This window comes from Nycticebus coucang, chromosome 14 (genome assembly GCF_027406575.1).
Source record: "Nycticebus coucang isolate mNycCou1 chromosome 14, mNycCou1.pri, whole genome shotgun sequence".
Classification (NCBI taxonomy): domain Eukaryota; kingdom Metazoa; phylum Chordata; class Mammalia; order Primates; family Lorisidae; genus Nycticebus; species Nycticebus coucang.
This window is the reverse complement of record NC_069793.1, coordinates 72,065,881-72,087,087: the sequence shown is the minus strand read 5'-3', so window position 1 is coordinate 72,087,087 and position 21,207 is coordinate 72,065,881. Positions and strand designations below refer to the sequence as shown.

General features: G+C 45.4%; 1 protein-coding gene across 4 annotated transcripts in view; it reads left to right on the top strand.

Annotated features, from left to right (window-relative positions):
• TENM4 (teneurin transmembrane protein 4) overlaps positions 1 to 21,207 on the top strand; it is a 799,143-nt gene that overhangs the window by 765,732 nt on the left and 12,204 nt on the right. For all 4 annotated transcript variants that reach the window (XM_053561449.1, XM_053561450.1, XM_053561451.1 and 1 more), the window contains 4 exons: positions 6,074 to 6,246; positions 11,446 to 11,681; positions 15,521 to 15,817; positions 17,075 to 18,689. In XM_053561449.1, coding sequence (XP_053417424.1) covers positions 6,074 to 6,246; positions 11,446 to 11,681; positions 15,521 to 15,817; positions 17,075 to 18,689 — 2,321 coding nt within the window. The remainder of the gene's footprint in view (positions 1 to 6,073; positions 6,247 to 11,445; positions 11,682 to 15,520; positions 15,818 to 17,074; positions 18,690 to 21,207) is intronic.

The following is a 21,207-nucleotide window of genomic DNA, read 5'->3' as shown; positions in this document are numbered from 1 at the left end:
CCAGCTGTGCATAGTAAGTGGGTTGAGATGAAGTATTGAGTGTGAAGAAGAAAGCCTTGCGGTGTGTGTGAAGATAGCCTTTAGCCAAGTTCACAGCAATCCTTATGAATCTTTTATGTTTTCTTTCACTGTGTTCCAAAGATGCTTTGGACAAGTGTAGTAAAGAAAAGTCAGTGGGGGGAAGTAATGAAAGGCCATCTCTATCCTACCCCTGCAAGGGGACTTGGCCTCCTTGCAACGTCCATTGCAGTGATGGCAAAGCAAGGGGTCCTGAAGAAAAAACTGTCAGACTTCTTGACCCACTTGAGGCTTCCAGACACCATGTTGTCCTTAACACAATGATGAGCACAAAGGTTTCCAAATAGTACCATTGTTATGGGAAGCTTGATAAAATATTTCAGAGCAGACAGACCTGACCTCTACTAGCTGTGTGATCTTAGGTAGGTGACTGATCCTCTCTTAACCTCATTCGCCCTTTGTGAAATGATAATAACAATGAGTACTACTCAAAGGACAGTTATGAGCATGGTGCCTGGCTCCTAAAAGGTATTGTGTATTAGTGAGCTTTCCTGTCCTCATATGGAGCGCAGAGGTAAAAGGGGACAAATTCTTAGTTGTTCTCAGTCCATGTCTTGAAAAATCAGTGATAATATCTACTATTTATTTATATATTTATTCATTCATTCAGTAAAAATGTGCTGGGTACATTCTACACACTGTGCCCTCCTCTGGGCATTGAGAACACAGGCAAGGCCCCTGTGCCCCTAGAGCTTATATGTGTGTATTCTATTAAGAGGAGACAAGCAACAAACAAGTGAGCAAGTAAACAAGATAAGTATAGACGAGACAAGGCCGAAAGATAATGCTGCAGAGGGGCGACCTCTCTATTTTAGAAATGGTGTCAGGGAAAACCTTGCAGAAGTGGTAACCCTTGAACCAAAACATGAGTGATACAAGAAATAAGCCACACCAACTTTGGAGGGAAGGACATTCCTGCAATGGATATAGTTAAGTATCAAACACCACCCAGCATGGATTGAGTTTGGCACATGTAGGGGCCAGAGACAGATGCAGGGAAACGCAGAACATACAGAGGAGTAAGGTTCGAGGTGAAATCGGAAGGAGAAGGAGGAAGGAGCTAGGCCATTCAGCCAGTGTTCATTCATTCACATTATTAAACGTCTCCTATATGTCAGAAACTCTAAGATACCAGAGTACAGCAGGGACCCCATGAAGTCCCTGCCCTCAGGGAGTTGACATTCCAGTGAGGAGAGTCTCTTTTTTTTTTTTTTTTTTTTTTTGTAGAGACAGAGTCTCACTTTATGGCCCTCGGTAGAGTGCCGTGGCCTCACACAGCTCACAGCAACCTCCAACTCCTGGGCTTAAGCGATTCTCTTGCCTCAGCCTCCCGAGTGGCTGGGACTACAGGCGCCCGCCACAATGCCCGGCTATTTTTTTTTTTTTTTTTTTGGTTGCAGTTTGGCCGGGGCTGGGCTCGAACCCGCCACCCTCGGTATATGGGGCCAGCGCCCTACCGACTGAGCCACAGGCGCCGCCCGAGGAGAGTCTCTTGAAGGCCCTGAAGAAGTTGGTACTTTATTTTTAGATACCTCTTTTGGATTTCACAGTTTCTGGAAGATAGGTATTATGATCCCCATTTATAGCAGGGAAGACAGAGGCTCAGTGAGGTTGTTATATAACAAGACTGCACAATATTGTTTGTGGTGGGGCTTGAAGGAGAGGAGGAACACAGAACCAAGTGCCTGTCCTCCATGATCACGTGGCTGGCAAGTGTGGGGCCTGGATTCATAGCGTGGGCCCATCTGGCTCCAGAGTCTTCTCCATGCCAATTGTTCCTTCTATTCCTCTTGGTTAGAAAGAAGAAAATTTGCTGTGACAGATGTAATAATCCATTGTCCAGAAGCAACACACTCACAGAGCTAGAGTGTGAGGCTGCTGCTTGGAGCCCAGAGAGTACAGAGAACTGCCCATTCCAGATCCCTGCAGCTTGTGGGGGCAGCTCTTAGCTCTGCAGCAAAGCAGAAAGGATTCTGCAGAGGTGACCCACAGGGCGAAGATATGCAGGGTCCGGAGGATGGGCAGCTCCAGTTCTTCCCAGGCAGAGTCAGAAAGGACAAGGTTCCAATGGGATAATCATAGGTGTTAATCAAGCAGCAGGCAGATCCGGTGGCATTTCTCAAGCTCCAGAAGGTTCTGAAGTGAATGAATAAGAGATAAGAAACTTTTATAAATTGGTTGTTTTATTTGATGTTCATTTAATTAAGACATTCAGTCCTTGTAATGGAAAATGTGAGGAGTGGAAATTACTGTTTCTTCCGACCATCTCATATAAAATAAAAACCAGATCTTGAAGGCATGGGGCCTTTTCACTGTCTCTTCTTCAGGCTCAATTTAATTATGCATTATAGACTACCTTCAATAATAATTACAATTGTCTGCCTTTATATAGAGCCTCTTTCTGTCTTCAAGACTAAAGTTCTGGGGAGATGCCTAGAGAGATTACTAAAGCATCATTTAGGGAGAGTCCTTTTTCTGTATCTGTACTCAGCAGATGCTTATCACACACCTCCTATGTGTCCAGCTTCTGCTAAGTCCTGCCAGAGGGAGCGTGGGAATGAGTCGTGGTCTCTCTTCTCCTATGGCACAGGAAGGAGGCCTCGCATATCCAGTCCAATCCTGCATTCATTTATTAGTTTGACCAATACATCCTGCCTATCTTCTCTATGCCAGTCCCAATACTGGTGTAACTGAGGGCCATTCCTCCAAGGTCAGGCTGCCGGCAGGTAGCAGAACCCAGGCAGTGTGAATCCAGGTTCCCAGCCTGAGATCCCACTCCAGGACAGTTCCACAGCCCTGCCCTCAAGCACTCTGTTCTGCCCTCAAGCACTTGCAGTCTGAAGAGGCAGTTTGTACATCAGCACCACAACACAGGCATTCTAGGATAAATCAGTGCACAGGCCATTGTTGGGAGAGGCCAGGGAAGGCATTATGAGGTGGCATTTGAACAAAGGCTTTGTTAGAAGTGGTATTGAAGTGACATATGACCCCTAATTAATAATCTCTCTGTCATTTCTTATCTGGCAGACTTGAACACTACATTTGAAGTGTCTTGCATGGCATAATAAAAAATACACACACACACATATATATATATATTTTTTTTTTTTTTTTTGAGACATAGTCTCACCTTGTTGCCTGGGCTAGAGTGCAGTGGCATCATCGTAGCTCACAGCAACCTCACACTTCTGGGTTCAAGCAGTCCTCTCACCTCAGCCTCCTGAGTAGCTGGGACTATAGGTCAGAGCCACTGTGTGGGGCCACAAAATCTTTTTTATGTGGTTAGGTCAGGATATTAAATAATCCAGGTGAATAGTCTAATTTTAATAAGGAGTGTGTACGGGGATAACAGGTGTTCAAAGAATCAGACTAGAACAGCATGCCCGTCCCATGAAACTGTTGGACTAGAATGGATCTTCCTGTCAACTTAAAAGATGACTTAGGACCTCACAGGACTCAGCATAATCATGGACCACAGATACAGTTAAGATGACCAGGTCAAGACCAGTTCCTGGAGTCCTGCTTCTGAGCTCAGAAACTTAGGGTGCCCAAGTGATAGTTTGCTGAAAAGGCCTGGAAATTGCTACTGGCAGCTTGTGCTGCGAGACTTTCCTTGCAATGCCAATAATTTAGAGTTTAGAAGGTCCCCTTCCCCAGGATGGCCATACTCATGAGCTCTTGGTATTACTTGGATTGTCACAGTAGTTTTCTGGTTGTAAAAATAATCCATGTTTATTATAGAAAATCACAGAAATATAAAATACATATGTAAATGAGCAATTAAAATCACTTGTACTTCCACATCCCCGTGATAACCACTGTAAACACTTTTGTAAATTTCTTTCCTATTCAGATTTGCAGTGCCCCTAAAGGGTTAGAAATGAACTCCAGCCCTTCTTAGATTTGAAGGGAGCAGAGCTCTGAGAGATAGTATCTGGGTCAGAGGGGCCTCAGGACAAACATCGCAATTCCTTTCCCCAGACATGCCCTCCTGCCTAGTAGCCATCTCTCAGAACTTTTCCTCACCCAGCTCTGAGGAATACTCCACCCTGTGACAACCTAGTCCAGGGTTCAATCTCCTCCTATATCAGACTGACCTTCTCCCAGAAGAACCTGGCTCCATACTAAGAAAGAGAAAGTGGAAACCGTGACAGGAAAGGCTTTCAAAGCCCATCGTAGAGCCCCCAGGACAGTTCCACAGCCCTGCCCTGCAAGCCCAGCCTAGGTAGCATAGGAGAGAGCACCACCTTGCCTGCCCTCCTGAAAAGGACTTCTTTCCCCCTTCCTCAGGCCTTACAATAGAGAGTTTCAACTTTCCCAAAGGTTCTTAAATTAGTCTTAGGCCAACCACTGGGGTGATTCATTCAAAAGACCTTTACCAGTGCCTCTTCTGGGTAGTGTGGCAGTGACTGTTACGTTCAGAGTGAAGACTGCTGTGATCCGAGCCAGGCACAGGTACAGAAAGAGCTGGCCACTGGCAGGACCCATAGTGCAGCACCCAAATGTCTGATTCTAGTCTCATCCACTAAGTCTCGGCTGAAACCACAGGCAGACCCAGGAGACTCAACAAGAAGGTAGGCCCAGCCGAACAATCACAAGAAGAGCCAAGACGGAGCTGAAGTTTCATTTCCCCATTGTTAATACTCTCACAGGGACCCAGAGGCCAGCTTTACTCCAGAAGTAAAAGCAAAACAGTTTTAAAAGAGTCCAGTAGGAAGACCCAAAGTACCCAGGAGAGACATGTCAAACAGAACCCGCCCTGCAACCTTACACATGAGCAGAAGTCAGAAATATTGACATGTAGAGGAAGAACTTCCCCCATCCACATGTGAGTGTAAAAAGGTCATTTAAACCTTCCTTTTTACACTTCAGCCTCCTGTAATAAAAACCAATAATTAAAATGTTAACAGCCCGCTCCCCTTCTTCCAGCCACATCTGCAGCAGGGAGGTGCACACAATGGAGACCCACAAATGGATGGGGCAGAAAGGTTCATGAGGACAGAGAGGCAGGTGGTGGCTCGGAAGCAAAGAGATTTGAAATTGAATTTTGATTCTGCCACACTTATTAAATGTGTGACCTTGAGCAAATGACTTCACTTTTCTGAGCCTCAATTTCTGATCCTCCAGAAAGGAGATAATACATGCCTTTTAGACTAGGATTAAATGAGGATGAAATGAAAAATGTATTAAATGAAGATTAAATAAAAATGTGTGAAAAGCAACTAGAACCATGCCTAGTACATGAGAGGTGCTCAATAATGGTTAAGTATTTCTTTCATTATTATCAGGAGGAGGAGGATGAAGAGAATTAAGATTCAATTATGATTCTTCAGAAAGACTACATCAGACCAAAGCTGTGGGTTCTAAGAGATACAAATACACAGATGCCAGATGTGAAATCCAGATGGGAAGGGTTGCCAGCCCTAGCAACCAGAGTCCTGGTTTGAATTCTAAGTCCCCTTTCCCCAGGATCTGTATCTTCTAGGAATCCCCTAAGTAATGGTCCCCATTTCTAGTATTTTTCAGAACAAAACTGTAAAACTAGTTCTTCAGGATTTTGCAGAAGGTATTCAAGCGTGAGTTTGACTCTGTCACTTCCGGAGAGTCCTCCAGTTCTAAGATTCTCATCGTGGCCACGATCATCTCATCCCTTCACAAGTGAATTCTAGTTTATAGCTACCTAACACTTCCCCCATGTTCTTCATGATAGTCCTGAGGGGGAAGCGGGGCAGCAGTACCATCTCCACTATTTGGATTAGGAAAGGAAGACTCAGAGAGGTCAGTCATTTTCCAGCCATTGGATATCAGCAGATGGCGTCAGATCCCAAAATTCTGTGGTCTTGTGCAAGGAAATGGGGGAGACATGAGAATACACATGTACCTGACCAGAAAGAAAAGCAGAATATGCAAAATTATGGCATGAGGTAGAACATGTCAAGTTTCAGCGATAGTGTCATTATATTTCTATTATTCAGTGCTCCCTTTTGGTTTCCAGGTATGACAGCTTTGGCCGCCTGACAAATGTGACCTTCCCTACTGGCCAGGTGAGCAGTTTCCGAAGTGACACAGACAGTTCAGTGCATGTCCAGGTAGAGACCTCCAGCAAGGATGATGTCACCATAACGACTAACCTATCTGCCTCGGGTGCCTTCTACACACTGCTGCAAGGTAAGCCAGGTGGGGGCCTGCGGACATGAGGCAGACGGTGGGAAGATCTTCTTGGAGAAGGATGGTATAAGAAACAAGCTACTGCCAGAGCTACCCAAGAACAGAAAATTGATTTCTCTCTGCATTGCAACATATTGCAAAACCTGAGTCCAGTAAATCCTCTCCCGAAAGCTTCAGAGCAATATTTCATTATCATCTGAAAAAAAGTAGGGAGTCCATTAGCTACTAATCCAGGGGATGTCACTATGGATTAAAATGGTATACTAATGGCTCCCAGATTAAAAGACTCATGCTCCCACTGGTGCAGGCAAGGACAGAGGATAAGAATAACGACAACTTGGCTCAGCACCCGTAGCACAGTGGTTACAACGCCAGCCACATACACCAAAGTTGGCGGGTTTGAACTTGGCCCGGGCCAGCTAACCAACAACGACAACTGCAACAAAAAAATAGCCAGATGTTGTGACAGGTGCCTACTTGGGAGGCTGAGGCAAGAGATCACTTAAGCCCAAGAGTTTGAGGTTGCTGTGAGCTATGCCAGCACAGCACTCTACTGAGGGTGACATAGTCAGACTCTGTCTCAAAAAAAAGAAGAATGGCAACTAATTTTGAAAAGGGTTTGGGCATGGAGAAGCCCTCCTGAAGCCCAGGTGAGAAGGTTTGTTTCTCTGCTAAGACTCCATAGACAAGAAACCCTTCTCTACGCCGTCAAGCCGTCCTGGTGTGGCTTGGTCTTTCAGCTCCAGGTAAATCACAGTGATGAAATCTCACTGTGAACTGACTGCCTCAGTTGTTCTCATGGGATGGGGGAAAAGGTGAGCAGCTTTGTTTGATTCAGTAAGCTTGGAAAGGAAGAAGCCATTACCAGGGAAAGCCTTGCTTGATTTTTGCCCCTCCCAATGGTTTTGATATAAAGTGGTAAAGGAGCCTCCAGCTGATAGTCTGAGCCCCAAATTCCAGTTCACATCATCCACTGTGGCCCTCGGTTTCCTCCTCCAGGAAAATAAAGGTGCTGACGTTGTGAGCAGTGATGTGAGTCAGTGGAAAGAGCAGGGGCCCTGGGGTGGGCCGACCAGAGCCCTGGGCCTTCTATTGCCAGTTCCTACCTGTGTGAACGGGGTAGAATCTTCCTGTTCTCTGAACCCTGGTTGCTGGGTCTGGAAAATGGGGCTGAATTATAATACCTGCTTAAGAGGTGGTTCCCACCATCTCTTTAGACAACATATGTAAAGTGACTAGCAAGGGGCCAGGCACAGAATATTGCTCAGTAAGTACTTGCTGTATTAATTAATTCATTCATTAATTACCAAGCACTTTAACTTACAAATGTCTGTATATTCTTACAAGCACATTTATTCCCAAATGGAGTCTTTTGCCTTTGAAAGCGCTCAAAGAACAAGAAAGGTTCTCAAAGAAAGAGAAATCAGGCTCGGCGCCTGTAGCACAGTGGCTACGTCGCCAGCCACCTACACTGAAGTTGGCAGATTCAAACCCAGTCCTGGATAGCTAAAACAGCAATGACAACCACAACAAAAAATAGCCAGGCATTGTGGCAGGTGCCTATAGTCCCAGCTACTTGGGAGGCTGAGGCAAGAGATTTGCTCAAGCCCAAGAGTTGGAGGTTGCTGTGAGCTATGACACTACAGCACTCTATTGAGGGCAATGTAGTGAGACTCTGTCTCAAAAAAAAAAAAAAGAAAGAAAGAGAAATCAAACCCAGCAATTCCTTCCCCACCTACCACCTTTAATGGTGGGTTGGTACACACCCCAGGTGTTTACTTTGGGTTATTTCCAAGACAAGGTGCCATTTCTGAGCCAGCCCAGATTCTCCTCACCAATTGCTACAGGGCTGCCAGGAACTTGGACATCTAGGCCTTTAGGTTTTCTTTCTGGTAACTAAGAATTATCTCACGCATCTGTTCCATACTGCTAAACTGGCTTGGAGTATTTTTCTCAAAGGTTGGTGCAGGCTCTCTTATATTTGGGCATCTTTTTAAAATTCAAAGGTACCATATTCCTCAATTGTAAAATTTAATAACAACTTGTCAGGAAGAGAGAAAAAAGTCACACTGCTCAAAAGACATACATGGACACATTCCAATTCCAGAAACATTCAAATGTGAAAAGAAAAAGCACATCTCAGGATCCAGAGAACGAGGTACCTGTTTTTCCTCTTTGGTGTCTCTGCCTTCCCTTGCCAGCTACCAGGCTCTGATGCTCAGGTAGCAGCCGCCTCAGTAGGGTCTTTGGGTAAAGCTCTTTCAGTCTCTTCTGTGAAACTCTGGGAAGTACTAAGTAGCTACAAATGAGCAGCAGCCTTGGGAAATCACAGCCCACATTAGGTGGAGATCATCTGAGATGGGCCTCTGCAGAGGCCGCTCTCTCCCAAGTCGCCATTAATGGACATGTGTGGATTCCACAAGGAGCCACTTTCAAAGATAAATTGACACACAGGCTTTTTCACTGTTCAAAGGAGGTAAAATATATAGATTGTCAGTGAATAATGCATAACAAGTTTTTGAGGCAGATTTTAGAATTTCATGTGTGAGAGAGAAAAGGAGAACGTTGGAGGGGGGAGGAAGTGAGAGAGGGGCTGACTAGACGCCTTTCCAGCAGGGACAAGTCAGTGAGGGTTTCCTACCAAAACCATCTCTTCATCCCTTGACTTAGCCCCGAATGTGTATAGTTCAAGCCAGCACATATTTACTGAGCACATATAATCATAACGATGTAACATTTTTGGAGCACTCATTAACTACAAAGTATGATTTTTGGCATTTTACATTGGTAGTCTGGTCTTATTAAGCAGTAGCTCCTGTTGTACCTCATAAGCCTGTAACGTAGACATTATCAAACATGCCTATTTTCCAGAGGAAGGCTCTGAGAGGCTACCTAGCTTGCCCAGGTCACACAGCTGATAGGGTATTTAGACCCAGCCTAATAGGCTTTAGAGCCTATTCTCTTAACTGCTGATCTAAAGGTAATAGGGAGCTCCTGGAGGATCATGATCAGTCCTGGAAAAGGTCACCATGGCTGTGTGTGTGTGTGTAGGGTGGGAGGGAGAAAATGTGGCCGTGGAGGTAGAGGAGAGAAAATAGGACACACACGTAACAGTGACTAACACAATGCCAGGCACATAAACTAGTGATAGCCAACCTTTGTGTAACACTACATGCCAGCACTGTTCTCATTTCTTCAAGTTCAGTATCTCACTTGATCCTCACAGCATCTTTTAAGGCAAGCATGCAGTTATTGTCCCCAGTGTACTGATGAAGCAACAGAGGCATGACAGGGTAAGAACTTGGCCAAGGTCTTAGAGCGTGGTATTAGCAGAGCTGGAACCCAGGTCACCTAGCTCCAGGACCCATGGTCTTCATCTCTGTGCAGTGATGCCTCTCACAGCAAGTGCTAAAATGTGCGAGAATTTGTGCATTAACAGAGTGGTGAACCCTACGGCCCTCAGCTGCAAGACCACCCTGATAAGGCCCGTATGGAGGTGGAGGAATACATGGGAAAGAAAACATTCCTTCTGAGCAGAAGAACAGGAGGAGCTTCCGGGAGAATATGACATTGGAGCACAGCCTTGCTCAAATGAAAAGTCATCATAGATGACTTTCTCTGCATATTTTCCTAGTTTTCTTTAGTGTTAATGTATTGCTTCTGTGGTTAGGAAAAGAAAGGTTGAAGCCAGCATTTACTGAAGAGAGGGGCAGCGCAGACAGAGGAACAGCTTGAGGAAGGGCACGAGTCAGGAGAGGACCACACAAACCCCAAGATATTGTTTCCATTTTTAGAAAAGAATTCAGTGTGCATTTTATAGCTGCAATTAGCTTTTTTCTCTCTCTAGAAGTTTCTTTTAACTAAAAGTTAAATTTAAATGTTTTGATCAAATTTCAAATTTCAAATCAGATATATTTTTAATGATTGTCATACATGATGTGCACATGTGACAATATATGTATGACATACATGTGTAACAGTGATTTAAAAATATTCAGATGTGTCGTTCTTTCAGGGACTCAAGTGTCAGGGTTATTTTTTCACCTTGTTATAAAGAATATTGTTACCCTCATGTATATCAAGACCCTTAAAAATATTCAACTTAGCACTCTAGCAGTCCTACTTTTAGGAATATATTTTGATTAAGAAATCCAAAATGAAAACATTGACCTATCCAAAAAATAATTTTTAATTGAGATATAATTCACATACTGTAAAATTAAAGTGCAGAATTCAATAGCTTTTAGTATATTTACAAAGTTATATAATCATAGCCATTATCTAATTCCAGAACATTTTTATCATCCCAAAGAACCCCATACCCCGTAGCAGTCACTCCACATTCTCCCCTGTCCCTCCACCTCTGGCAACTACTGATTTACTTTCTGTCTCAACACAGTTGCCTATTCTGGATTTTTCATATAAATGGACTCATACAATACGTGGCCTTTTGCATAGGATTTCTTACATGTAGCATAATGATAAACTATATTTATTTGCAGTTACTTATAATTGTGAAAAACTGGAAAGAAACTGAATCCTATGCCTTTTGCATAGGATTTCTTACATGTAGCATAATGATAAACTATATTTATTTGCAGTTACTTATAATTGTGAAAAACTGGAAAGAAACTGAGTATCTGTGAAGCTTGGTTACATAAATTATAGTATTTCCATACAGTGGAATACTGTATAGTCATTAAGAAAAATGTTTATGAAAAATATTCAATAACATGATATAATACAATAATCAGCAAAAAACTCTATAAGCAATTATTTTTTGAATGCATTTGGAAATATCTTAAAATCTACAAACAAAGTATTTACAAAGATTTTCTTTTTTATTTTTATTATTTAATTAATTAATTAATTAATTAATTTTTTGCAGTTTTTGGCCAGGGCTGGGTTTGAACCTGCCACCTCCTGCATATGGGGCCAGCGCCCTACCCCTTTGAGCCACAGGCACCACCCTACAATGATTTTCTTTGCACTTTTGAGGTCATAGATGACTTTCTCTGTATATTTTCCTAGTTTTCTTTAGTGTTAATGTATTGCTTCTGTAGTTAGAAAAAGAAAACTCTTTAACTTCCCTGCCTCTGCTCTGTACTCTTTCTTTCTTTTTCTTTCTTTCTTTCTTTCTTTTTTGCGCACCCTTTCCGTCCTCACTCCCTGAGTGGTCTGTGCCTTCCTTCCCACCAGATCAAGTCCGGAACAGCTACTACATTGGAGCGGATGGCTCCCTGCGGCTCCTGCTGGCCAATGGCATGGAGGTGGCACTGCAGACCGAGCCCCACCTGCTGGCTGGGACTGTCAACCCCACCGTGGGCAAGAGGAACGTCACCCTGCCTATTGACAACGGCCTCAACCTGGTGGAATGGCGGCAGCGCAAGGAGCAGGCTCGGGGCCAGGTCACCGTCTTTGGGCGCCGGCTGCGGGTGAGTGAGCGAGGCCTCTGGAGGCAGCTGTGTCCTTTAGGGAAAGGAGGACAGTAATCTTGAGAACTGTGTTCTGTTCTGGAAACAGAGACCTCAGTTATCCCATCTGCAAAAGAGGGGAACTAAATCATGGAACCACATGACATAAGAAGCTCCTCTGTATCTTTCCAGTTTTTACTTGCAGAAAGACACTGGCTTTGCTGTTAGGTCTAAGCTGAATTTCCAGCTTATATTATTCCCTGAGTGAACTTCAGCAAGTCGATGATCTTAGAGCCTCATTTTCATTATCCATAAAATGGAAGGGATAAAACCAATTTACAAATGGCCATAAGGATTAGAAGTAATATATAAAGTATTTTATACAGAGTTTGACTCATAATAAGTGGTCAATAATAGCTATTCATGTTGTTGTCATTGCTATTATTATTATGATTTTTTATTTCAAAATATTAAGGAGGTACAAGTGGTTTTGGTTACATGGATCATTTTGTAATGCGTGAGTCATAGCTATAGTTGTGCCCATCACCCCAGTCGTGTTCATTGTACATTTAGATAGGTTTTCACCCTTTTCCTCCTCCTCCCATTGTTATAGGTATTCATATTACTATTGCTGATATATCCCAAAATTCAGTTTAGCTATTTAGAACCTAAGTCTACTTTCTCTACTCTTTCCAGGAAGAGTTAGCCTTCCTAAAGGAGCAAAATGACTTCACCCTCGCTGTCACTGCCAGGGGGTTGGCATTCAGAGTGCTTTTTAGTACGTGGATTCCCTGACCAGCTCCATTTCTGCCTTGCATCCCATGTTTCTATAGAGCATAGCATCTGCTCCAGGGCCTGAATGCCCAGCTTCTTTTTCCTGCAGCTTGAGAAGGGAAGGTGATAGGCAAAGGGAAAACTGATGAACTAGGCTTAGCTTTCAGCACAGCACCTTATAGTTCACAGGTGCTCAGGAGATTATTTGCTAAGCTAAAGTGAACCACAGAACTGAGCTAGTTGTTCCTAATGTTGCAAAAGCCACAGGAGCATCCTCATACCAACACAGCTCAGATTTTACCCATCCTTCAGCGAAGAAAGTTCATTTAAGCCTCTGTTTTCATACATGGAGCAACCAAGGTCCATGGAGGGTAAGCTTTTTACCCAGAGTCACGTCGCTAAGGTAATAATAAAGGGTAGAAAACGGGCTCACAACAGATACAGAAACATTAAGTAACTTGTCGCATATCACATAATTAGGACCTGGAAAACGAGGCTTCCTTTGTGCCCTCAGCAGCTAAGAACTCAGCTAAGAATAGTAGCAACTATCTAATATGGAAAACAGCCTCCCACTAGTTCCGTGAGCAAGGCCTAACTGTCTTTGTGTGGCCTGGGTCCCCTGCCTGAATTCTCAAAGAGCCCTTCCCGCACCATCTGAGGCAGTGTACTCCATGGAGGGTTTGGCCTAGGTTTGAACCCTGCTTGGGCTGTGTGTATCCTTGAGCAACTCCTCTCAGCCTTCAGCAACTCTCCTCTGCAGAAACTAGATAATACATTTGAAGCACCTGGTCCAGTGCTCGTAGGCCCCAGGTGCACGATAAACGGCAGTGATTAGTACTATTAGGATTTCCTCTCTGCTGTGTGAACTGGACCAAAAGTTTCCCAGGCTTTAATTGGTCCCTCTCCCAGCGGAGATTGATGGTGCTCTCATCAGGTGGCCACATCTACGTGTCCTCCCAAAATAAATGGCCACCCACAGTGGCAGCATGTGGAATTAGAATGTTAGCAGAGTGTGCCTTCTCATAATGGAGCTCATTTTTTATACAACTGGGAACTTTTTTAATAAAGAAAGATGTAAAAGAACCTCATTGCCATCACTGCTGAACACAGAAAGCATTAGGTGGCTCCCTAGTGAGTTGTTTAATTTAATTACATTAATTTTGCCACAAAGGTACAGCTCCCCTTCACTGGAGGTCCTCCAGGGGATGAGAAGGGCAGCTGGCATGGTGGCACCTCCCTGAGAAGAGTTGTAGGGGGATCTTCCAAAAGCTGCTTTTAAAAGGTCCCCATATTGTTGGCACCATAGCCCCTGTATCTTCCCCTACCCCCTCTACAAAGAACACAGCTTCAGCCTTCAAAGCCTCTGATTTTTCATGGGAATTGTCTGCCACACTGCTTTTGCTTCTGCAATTGTGTTTGATTACCCCAGGGAAGGGAACCTTATTATAACCAGGCCATTCACAGCTAAAGTCATCTCAGCATCATCATTATAAATCTTTATTTTCAAGGTCTTAGAATTTGTATAGGGAGAAGGGGGAAACACACGTGTCTCTCCTTCTTTGGAAAATGACATGATTATTTGCTGTCATTTAATGGAAATAATTCCACCATTTGTTCAGTACCTTCTGTGTGTCTAGCATTGCACAAAGTAACCTACTTAAGTTTCTTCAATCCTCAAAACTCTGTTGTGATACAGAGAAAGAAACTGAGACCCAGAAAGGGAAGGCTCTTGCCAAAGGTCAGACAGAAAAGATGGTCACAAAGTTGAGGCTGGAATTCCTGCCTTAATTTCTAGACCTAGGGCCCTTTTATGACCACGCAGGGCCACAGAAGGCTTTTCATCACCTAAGTCCACAGATGCCACTTTGCATCACGTGACCTAATTATCTGCTTTCCACCTGGGTCTTCCTTACTACTTGTCAGACTCAACCAATGACTAGTGGGAGAGACAGAAAATGTGCCCACAGGCCCCATGAGACCAGGCTCCAATTAGCAGGAACCCGCATTCTAGCTCCAGAGTGCCTGGCAGCACTTCCTGGTAGTCAATGCCTACAGGAGAAGATCCACATGCAAAAAGAGGCCCCTGCAGGGTATTTTCTTATCAAACATGATGACTCTACCTTACTCCTACCCTGTTTCCCCAAAAATAAGACATCCTCTGAAAATAAGACCTATTTACAGGAAAGATAAGATGTCCCCTGAAAATAAGATCTAGCGCATCTTTGGGAGCACACCTTAAAATAAGACACTGTGGGAGCCATATCTTTTTGACTCTGGAAAAAATTGAACTATGCACTGACCTAGCAGTGCAGATGGGGATTAGGCAAGGGGCTCCTGACCCTGGAGGCAGGAACAAAATGTGACAGAGCGAGGACTGTGTGCCCAGTCAGCCCACAGAGGAGGAGCCTGAGGAGCCACCCAGACTCAACACCCACTGCCTCCAAGCACCTCCAGGAGGAAAAGGTCTTGGGCCCTGAATGGGGTGCCTGATGGTGGTGGCAAGAGCAAGGCGCACTTCAGAGGGGACAGGAAGTCCCGAGCCCTCGAAAGCTAGGGTTTAATCAGAGGACCACAGGGTGTTTGTTGGCACATTGCAGCAGTGAATGTCAAGTCCAGACTTAGTCACTCAGCAGCTGCGATCTAAAGCAGGTGGCTTCACTTCCCTCAGTGTTGGGCATGAGCAGTGTCTGGCGTGGAATAGACAGGCAAGTGTTTATTTGCTGGACTCACTTGAAGAGGAAACCAAGAACATTCTGCCTTTTTTAAATACATCCTCATTACAGAATCACACTAGAAAATAATGGGGGGGGTCCTTCTTCTCTCACAGCTGTTATTTGCTCAGCATCAGCACTGTCTTTAGCCCTATGCAGTTGGCATTATTATTATTCCCACTTTACAGATGAGGAAACTTCACAGAGCTCTCAAGTGGCAGATCCAGCACTCAGCCCATGTCTGTTGATATCTGGAACCTGTGCTGCTTCCTGCACTCAGGCACCTCTCAGCACAGCTGAAAGCCACGGCTGCCGTCAGACCTAAGCTCTTAACATCCAGAGTGATTTGCTCTTTCCATCCTTCTCCTTCTCCAGGTTCACAACCGAAACCTTCTGTCCCTGGACTTTGACCGTGTGACTCGCACAGAGAAGATCTATGATGACCACCGCAAGTTCACCCTTCGGATCCTGTATGACCAGGCAGGGCGGCCCAGCCTGTGGTCACCCAGCAGCAGGCTGAATGGTGTCAATGTGACGTACTCCCCTGGGGGCCACATTGCTGGCATCCAGAGGGGCATCATGTCTGAGAGAATGGAATACGACCAGTCAGGGCGCATCACATCTAGGATCTTTGCTGATGGGAAGACATGGAGCTACACGTACTTAGAGAAGGCAGGTGTCTGTGTCCCCCCATCACTGGAGCTCAAACCATGGCCAGGCCCAGCCTGCTGCCCTTAGTGGGATCTATCGAACCCATGTGGTCTCCAAAAGGAAATGTTCAGGAACACGTGCCACAAAAGGTCAGGGTGTCCCCCAGGAGGCATCTGGAGGGATCACAGTGACAGTGGGCTGGGCAGGGATTCTAGTGAAGGAGAATACAAAAGGCCTTTTTGATGGAGCAGAGCTGGGAGCAGAAACAAAGATAGCTCTCTAGTTTAGGGCACAGGGTGCAATCCAGTCACAAGAGCCAGACAAACACCTGGAACCAATCAGCAGGGAGTAGGTCTTAATCCTCAGCTTCCAGGGCCAGGTGTGGCCTTAGTAAATCCATTCTGCTTCAGGTTAGGGTTCATTTCATCATAGGGGCTAAGAATCAGAAACGCCCTAAAATGAAAAAGTTGGCTCCAAATAGGTGAAAATTGCAGCTTTGAGGCCAAGAAGCCTGTTATCTGCTGGTTTTTTCCCAAGAAAGTATGCCCTTCCCACCCCAGAACTAGAATGTGGGTCTTTGCTTTGTTTCCTCCCTGGTTCCCTGTCCAGGGTCCAGGGTCCAGGGTCTGCTCCCTCTAAGGTAATCCTCCCGGCAATGTTCCGCACTAGTGCTAAGGGCCCTGGAGGTCATCTAAAACGTGAAAGTCCACACTGGAGAGGAAAAGAACTTTCCCAAGGCCACACAATGGGTCTGTTGTTCAAAACAGGCCCTGTCCTCACCCAGAGTGGGCATTTACCTACAAATGTTATTGTGCAGTGCCTTAAACACCCTGCCCTTCTCAAACCTGGTCATTATACCCTCAGCCACAGGGAATCAGCAGAAGCTGTTTAGAAGGCAAAAGACATTGTCAGACTGGGGAAACTCATTCTTCCTTGAGTAGGAGGATTGATTTGGGAAGTCTGAAACAAGGAAGCCAGAAAGGAGGCTGGTGTCAATCCTTTGGGCCTGTGCTTCCCAACCTTTGTCACACCCAGTGTGACACCAAGGGGCAAATGAGCAAGGCTGGGCAGCACAGAACAGCAAAATGACCTGAGTGGGGCCCTAAGAGCTGAACGAAGCCTTAGCTCATTAGCATATCTGTAACGTATTCTCAGTGTGCATGGCGGTAGCTGGGAAGCTCGGGTTGGGCACAGCTCAGGGTCACTGGTTTCCTGGACCTCTGCTGCTTTATGTCTTAGCTACCTTCCTCCTCACCACCCTCCTCTCTCTCCCTCCAGTCCATGGTGCTGCTGCTACACAGCCAGAGGCAGTATATCTTTGAGTTCGACAAGAATGACCGCCTCTCTTCTGTGACCATGCCCAATGTGGCCCGGCAGACGCTGGAGACCATGCGCTCAGTGGGCTACTACAGGAATATCTACCAGCCCCCCGAGGGCAATGCCTCAGTCATCCAGGACTTCACAGAGGATGGGCACCTGCTCCACACCTTCTACCTGGGCACCGGCCGCAGGGTGATATACAAGTATGGCAAGCTGTCAAAGCTGGCTGAGACACTGTACGACACCACCAAGGTGAGTTTCACCTATGATGAGACAGCGGGCATGCTGAAGACTGTCAATCTGCAGAATGAGGGCTTCACCTGCACCATCCGCTACCGTCAAATCGGGCCCCTGATCGACCGGCAGATCTTTCGCTTCACTGAGGAAGGCATGGTCAATGCCCGTTTCGACTACAACTACGACAACAGCTTCCGGGTGACCAGCATGCAGGCCGTGATCAACGAGACCCCGCTGCCCATTGATCTATATCGCTATGATGACGTGTCAGGGAAGACAGAGCAGTTCGGGAAGTTTGGCGTCATCTACTATGACATTAACCAGATCATTACCACGGCAGTCATGACCCACACCAAGCACTTCGACGCATACGGCAGGATGAAGGAAGTGCAGTATGAGATTTTCCGCTCACTTATGTACTGGATGACCGTCCAGTATGATAACATGGGGCGCGTAGTGAAGAAGGAGCTGAAGGTGGGACCCTATGCCAACACTACCCGTTACTCTTACGAGTATGATGCTGATGGCCAGCTGCAGACAGTCTCCATCAATGACAAGCCACTTTGGCGCTATAGCTATGACCTCAACGGGAACCTGCACTTACTGAGCCCTGGGAACAGTGCACGGCTCACGCCACTCCGGTATGACCTCCGTGACCGCATCACTAGGCTGGGTGATGTGCAGTACAGGATGGATGAGGATGGCTTCCTGAGACAGCGCGGTGGTGACGTGTTCGAGTACAACTCAGCTGGCCTGCTCATCAAGGCCTACAACCGGGCTGGTGGCTGGAGTGTCAGGTACCGCTATGATGGCCTGGGGCGGCGGGTGTCCAGCAAGAGCAGCCACAGCCACCACCTGCAGTTCTTCTATGCAGACCTGACCAACCCCACCAAGGTCACACACCTCTATAACCACTCCAGCTCTGAGATCACGTCCCTCTACTATGACCTGCAAGGACATCTCTTTGCCATGGAGCTGAGCAGCGGCGATGAGTTTTACATAGCTTGTGACAACATCGGGACCCCTCTTGCTGTCTTCAGTGGAACAGGCTTGATGATCAAGCAGATCCTGTACACAGCCTATGGGGAGATCTACATGGACACCAACCCCAACTTCCAGATCATCATTGGCTATCATGGCGGCCTCTATGATCCACTCACCAAGCTCGTCCACATGGGCCGCCGGGATTATGATGTGCTGGCTGGGCGCTGGACCAGCCCAGACCACGAGCTCTGGAAGTACCTTAGTAGCAGCAATATCATGCCTTTCAATCTCTATATGTTTAAAAACAACAACCCCATCAGTAACTCTCAGGACATCAAGTGCTTCATGACAGGTGAGGATCGGGGCTCATTCAGGGCCTGGGACTCACTAAATTGCTCTGGTCACCGGATGAGGCTTCATCTTCCTTGAGAAAGCTGGTATGAGGTGACAGGAAACACGGACTTTCTCTTAGAGCACCATTTTCCAAAGTATATTTGAAAAAATACTAGTTAGCAAATGCTCTGGGGAAAAAAATGATTATAGCAATACATAAATTTGCAAGGGCCACCACCATTATTACATCTTTATAATACATTTTAGTTTATGAAAAGCCCTGAGAAGTCCTGTAGTAGAGAACTGTCTAGTATATTTACCTGCTATTTCTTAAACTTGTTTGACTATGAAAGCCCCTTTTCACCAAGAAATCCTAATATCTCACTGGACACATCCTTTGGATTTTACTTTGGGAGTTTCTGACACACAGATAAAGCCATTTACAAGTCCCTTTTAAGTTACCTTGGCTAAAAAATAAGTTCTCAATTTGGGATGATAATGACGGAAAATTCAGACTTCAGAGACAACTGATTAAAGGAGTCACTGTTTCTAAGCTGTACCTTGTTACAAAAATTACTTTATCCTTAATTCTAGTTTCCTGGTCTGTACTTTGACTCTGATAAGTTAAATATGCCTATTATAAACCCTAGAGCAACCACTAAAAAGTTAAAACTAAAAAGTTAAAAACTGAAACAGAGGCATAGCTAGTAAGTCAATGTGGAGATAAAATGGAAGACTAAGAAAATGCTCAATCCCAAGAGGGCAGGAAAAGAGAGAAAAGGGGAGCAAAGGGCACATGGAACAAATAGAAGCAAACGCCTGCCTGGCCAGGTGGTGGTCAGGGTGGAATGAGATGCGTTTCATAACATACACAGCAGAGTGCCCGGCTGACATTGGTTTCCTTTCCTCCACCCTCTGATCCAGCGTGTGCAGGGTCCCCTGGGCCCACAGGGAAAGATGTCGCCCAGGTTAGCCACAGAGGCCCCAGCAGTGAGAGTGGCCGTGGGGTCTGGGCACAGCCCACACTTTTGAGAACAATAAGAGAAATTGTGGTGGGCAAAAATATGGGCACATCCCACCTCACAAACCCGGGAGTTTCTCTCCCTCTCTTCTGTCTGTGACTCAATCCTCTTGCCGGCTCTTTGATGGCAGTTTCCTTCATCACACAAGCACATCCTCTATACAGCCACAGTTTTAGACACTGGGGATAAAGATGATTCTTGCCCTCAGGAATTCTCACTGTAAGAGAAGAGATGGACAATTGCTGTCCAAGGAGGAGGGGGGACCACGGTGAGGGTTTGCAGAGATGGCCACTTTGCCCGGGCAGTACTGTGAAGGCTCCATGGAGCAGCTCGCGTTTCAGGCCAGCTTCTGCATGAGCATTCTTCAGGTAGTGGAGAGGAAGGCATTTAGGCAGAGGGGACAGCACTTGCAGAAGTGTAAAGAGGGCAACATGTTAGCTCACTTGAGTGTCCTTTACAGACATGCTGCCCTGCCTCTAAATTTGATGGCACAGTCTGGATACTGTTTCTGCTGACAGCAATAGGATGATTCCTCTTTCAGAGAAGAATTCCAGGTTGTCATGTTGAGAGCTGGATTCCTAAGCATGGGAAAGAAGGGAGAACAAGGTGGTGGACAGGTGTGATGAAAATATACTTGGGGCCTATGGTAAACATGAATAGCCTAACAATGTTTCACAGCCTTCACCATGTTCAACTCCGCTGCTAGCTCCAGAGAAGCCTGACAGATTAAGAAGACATTTCCATTACATCTGTCTGCATTAAGCACACCCCCTACCTCACCCTCCAATGAGTTTCCTGTGAGATGTCTTGGCAGGTTACTGTAGCTGAAAGAAAAAAAAATACTGCAAAAGGAAATGTACTTTTCTATCAAAAAAAAAAAAATCATTACAACTTGCCAAAATATTACTCCCTCTCCCCCTTTCTCTTTGTACACCACCATATACATATGGTCTCCCTCCAGAACAGCATTAACATGACAAACTACTCTACTCGGCACTTAGCAGTTATGAGTTCCTTTAAAGTTTGTAACAACTCTGTGAGGTCACTGTCATTATCTCAGTTCTACAGAAGACACAGTTGAGGCTCCAAATGATGGCAGGTTTCCTCAAAGTCACGCAAATGTGGTGGATGAAGCTGGGACTCTAATCCAGGGCTCTCTGACTCCAGAACACCTTCCACTACAACCCTGCTGATCTCCAAATTCAGTTTTTAACAATCCAACCACCACCCAAGGGGTAGCTAACATTTTCTGTTTGGGTTCTATTTTCTAGTCAGTTAAATCCAGCAAATGTTATATCTGTACCAGACCTGTACTAAGGATCAGAGTGGAGTTAAGCCTAGTACCCACCTTTATAGATGACATGATTCAAGATAGCTTTTCTCAAATTTCGTTGACTATGAGCCCACCGTAAGAAAAAGATTTTATATGACAGGAAAATACTAAAATAAAAGGTTTCCAAAAGATTATGTAAGAATATGATGCACTCTTGTAGTTATTTTCTTTTTTTTTTTTTT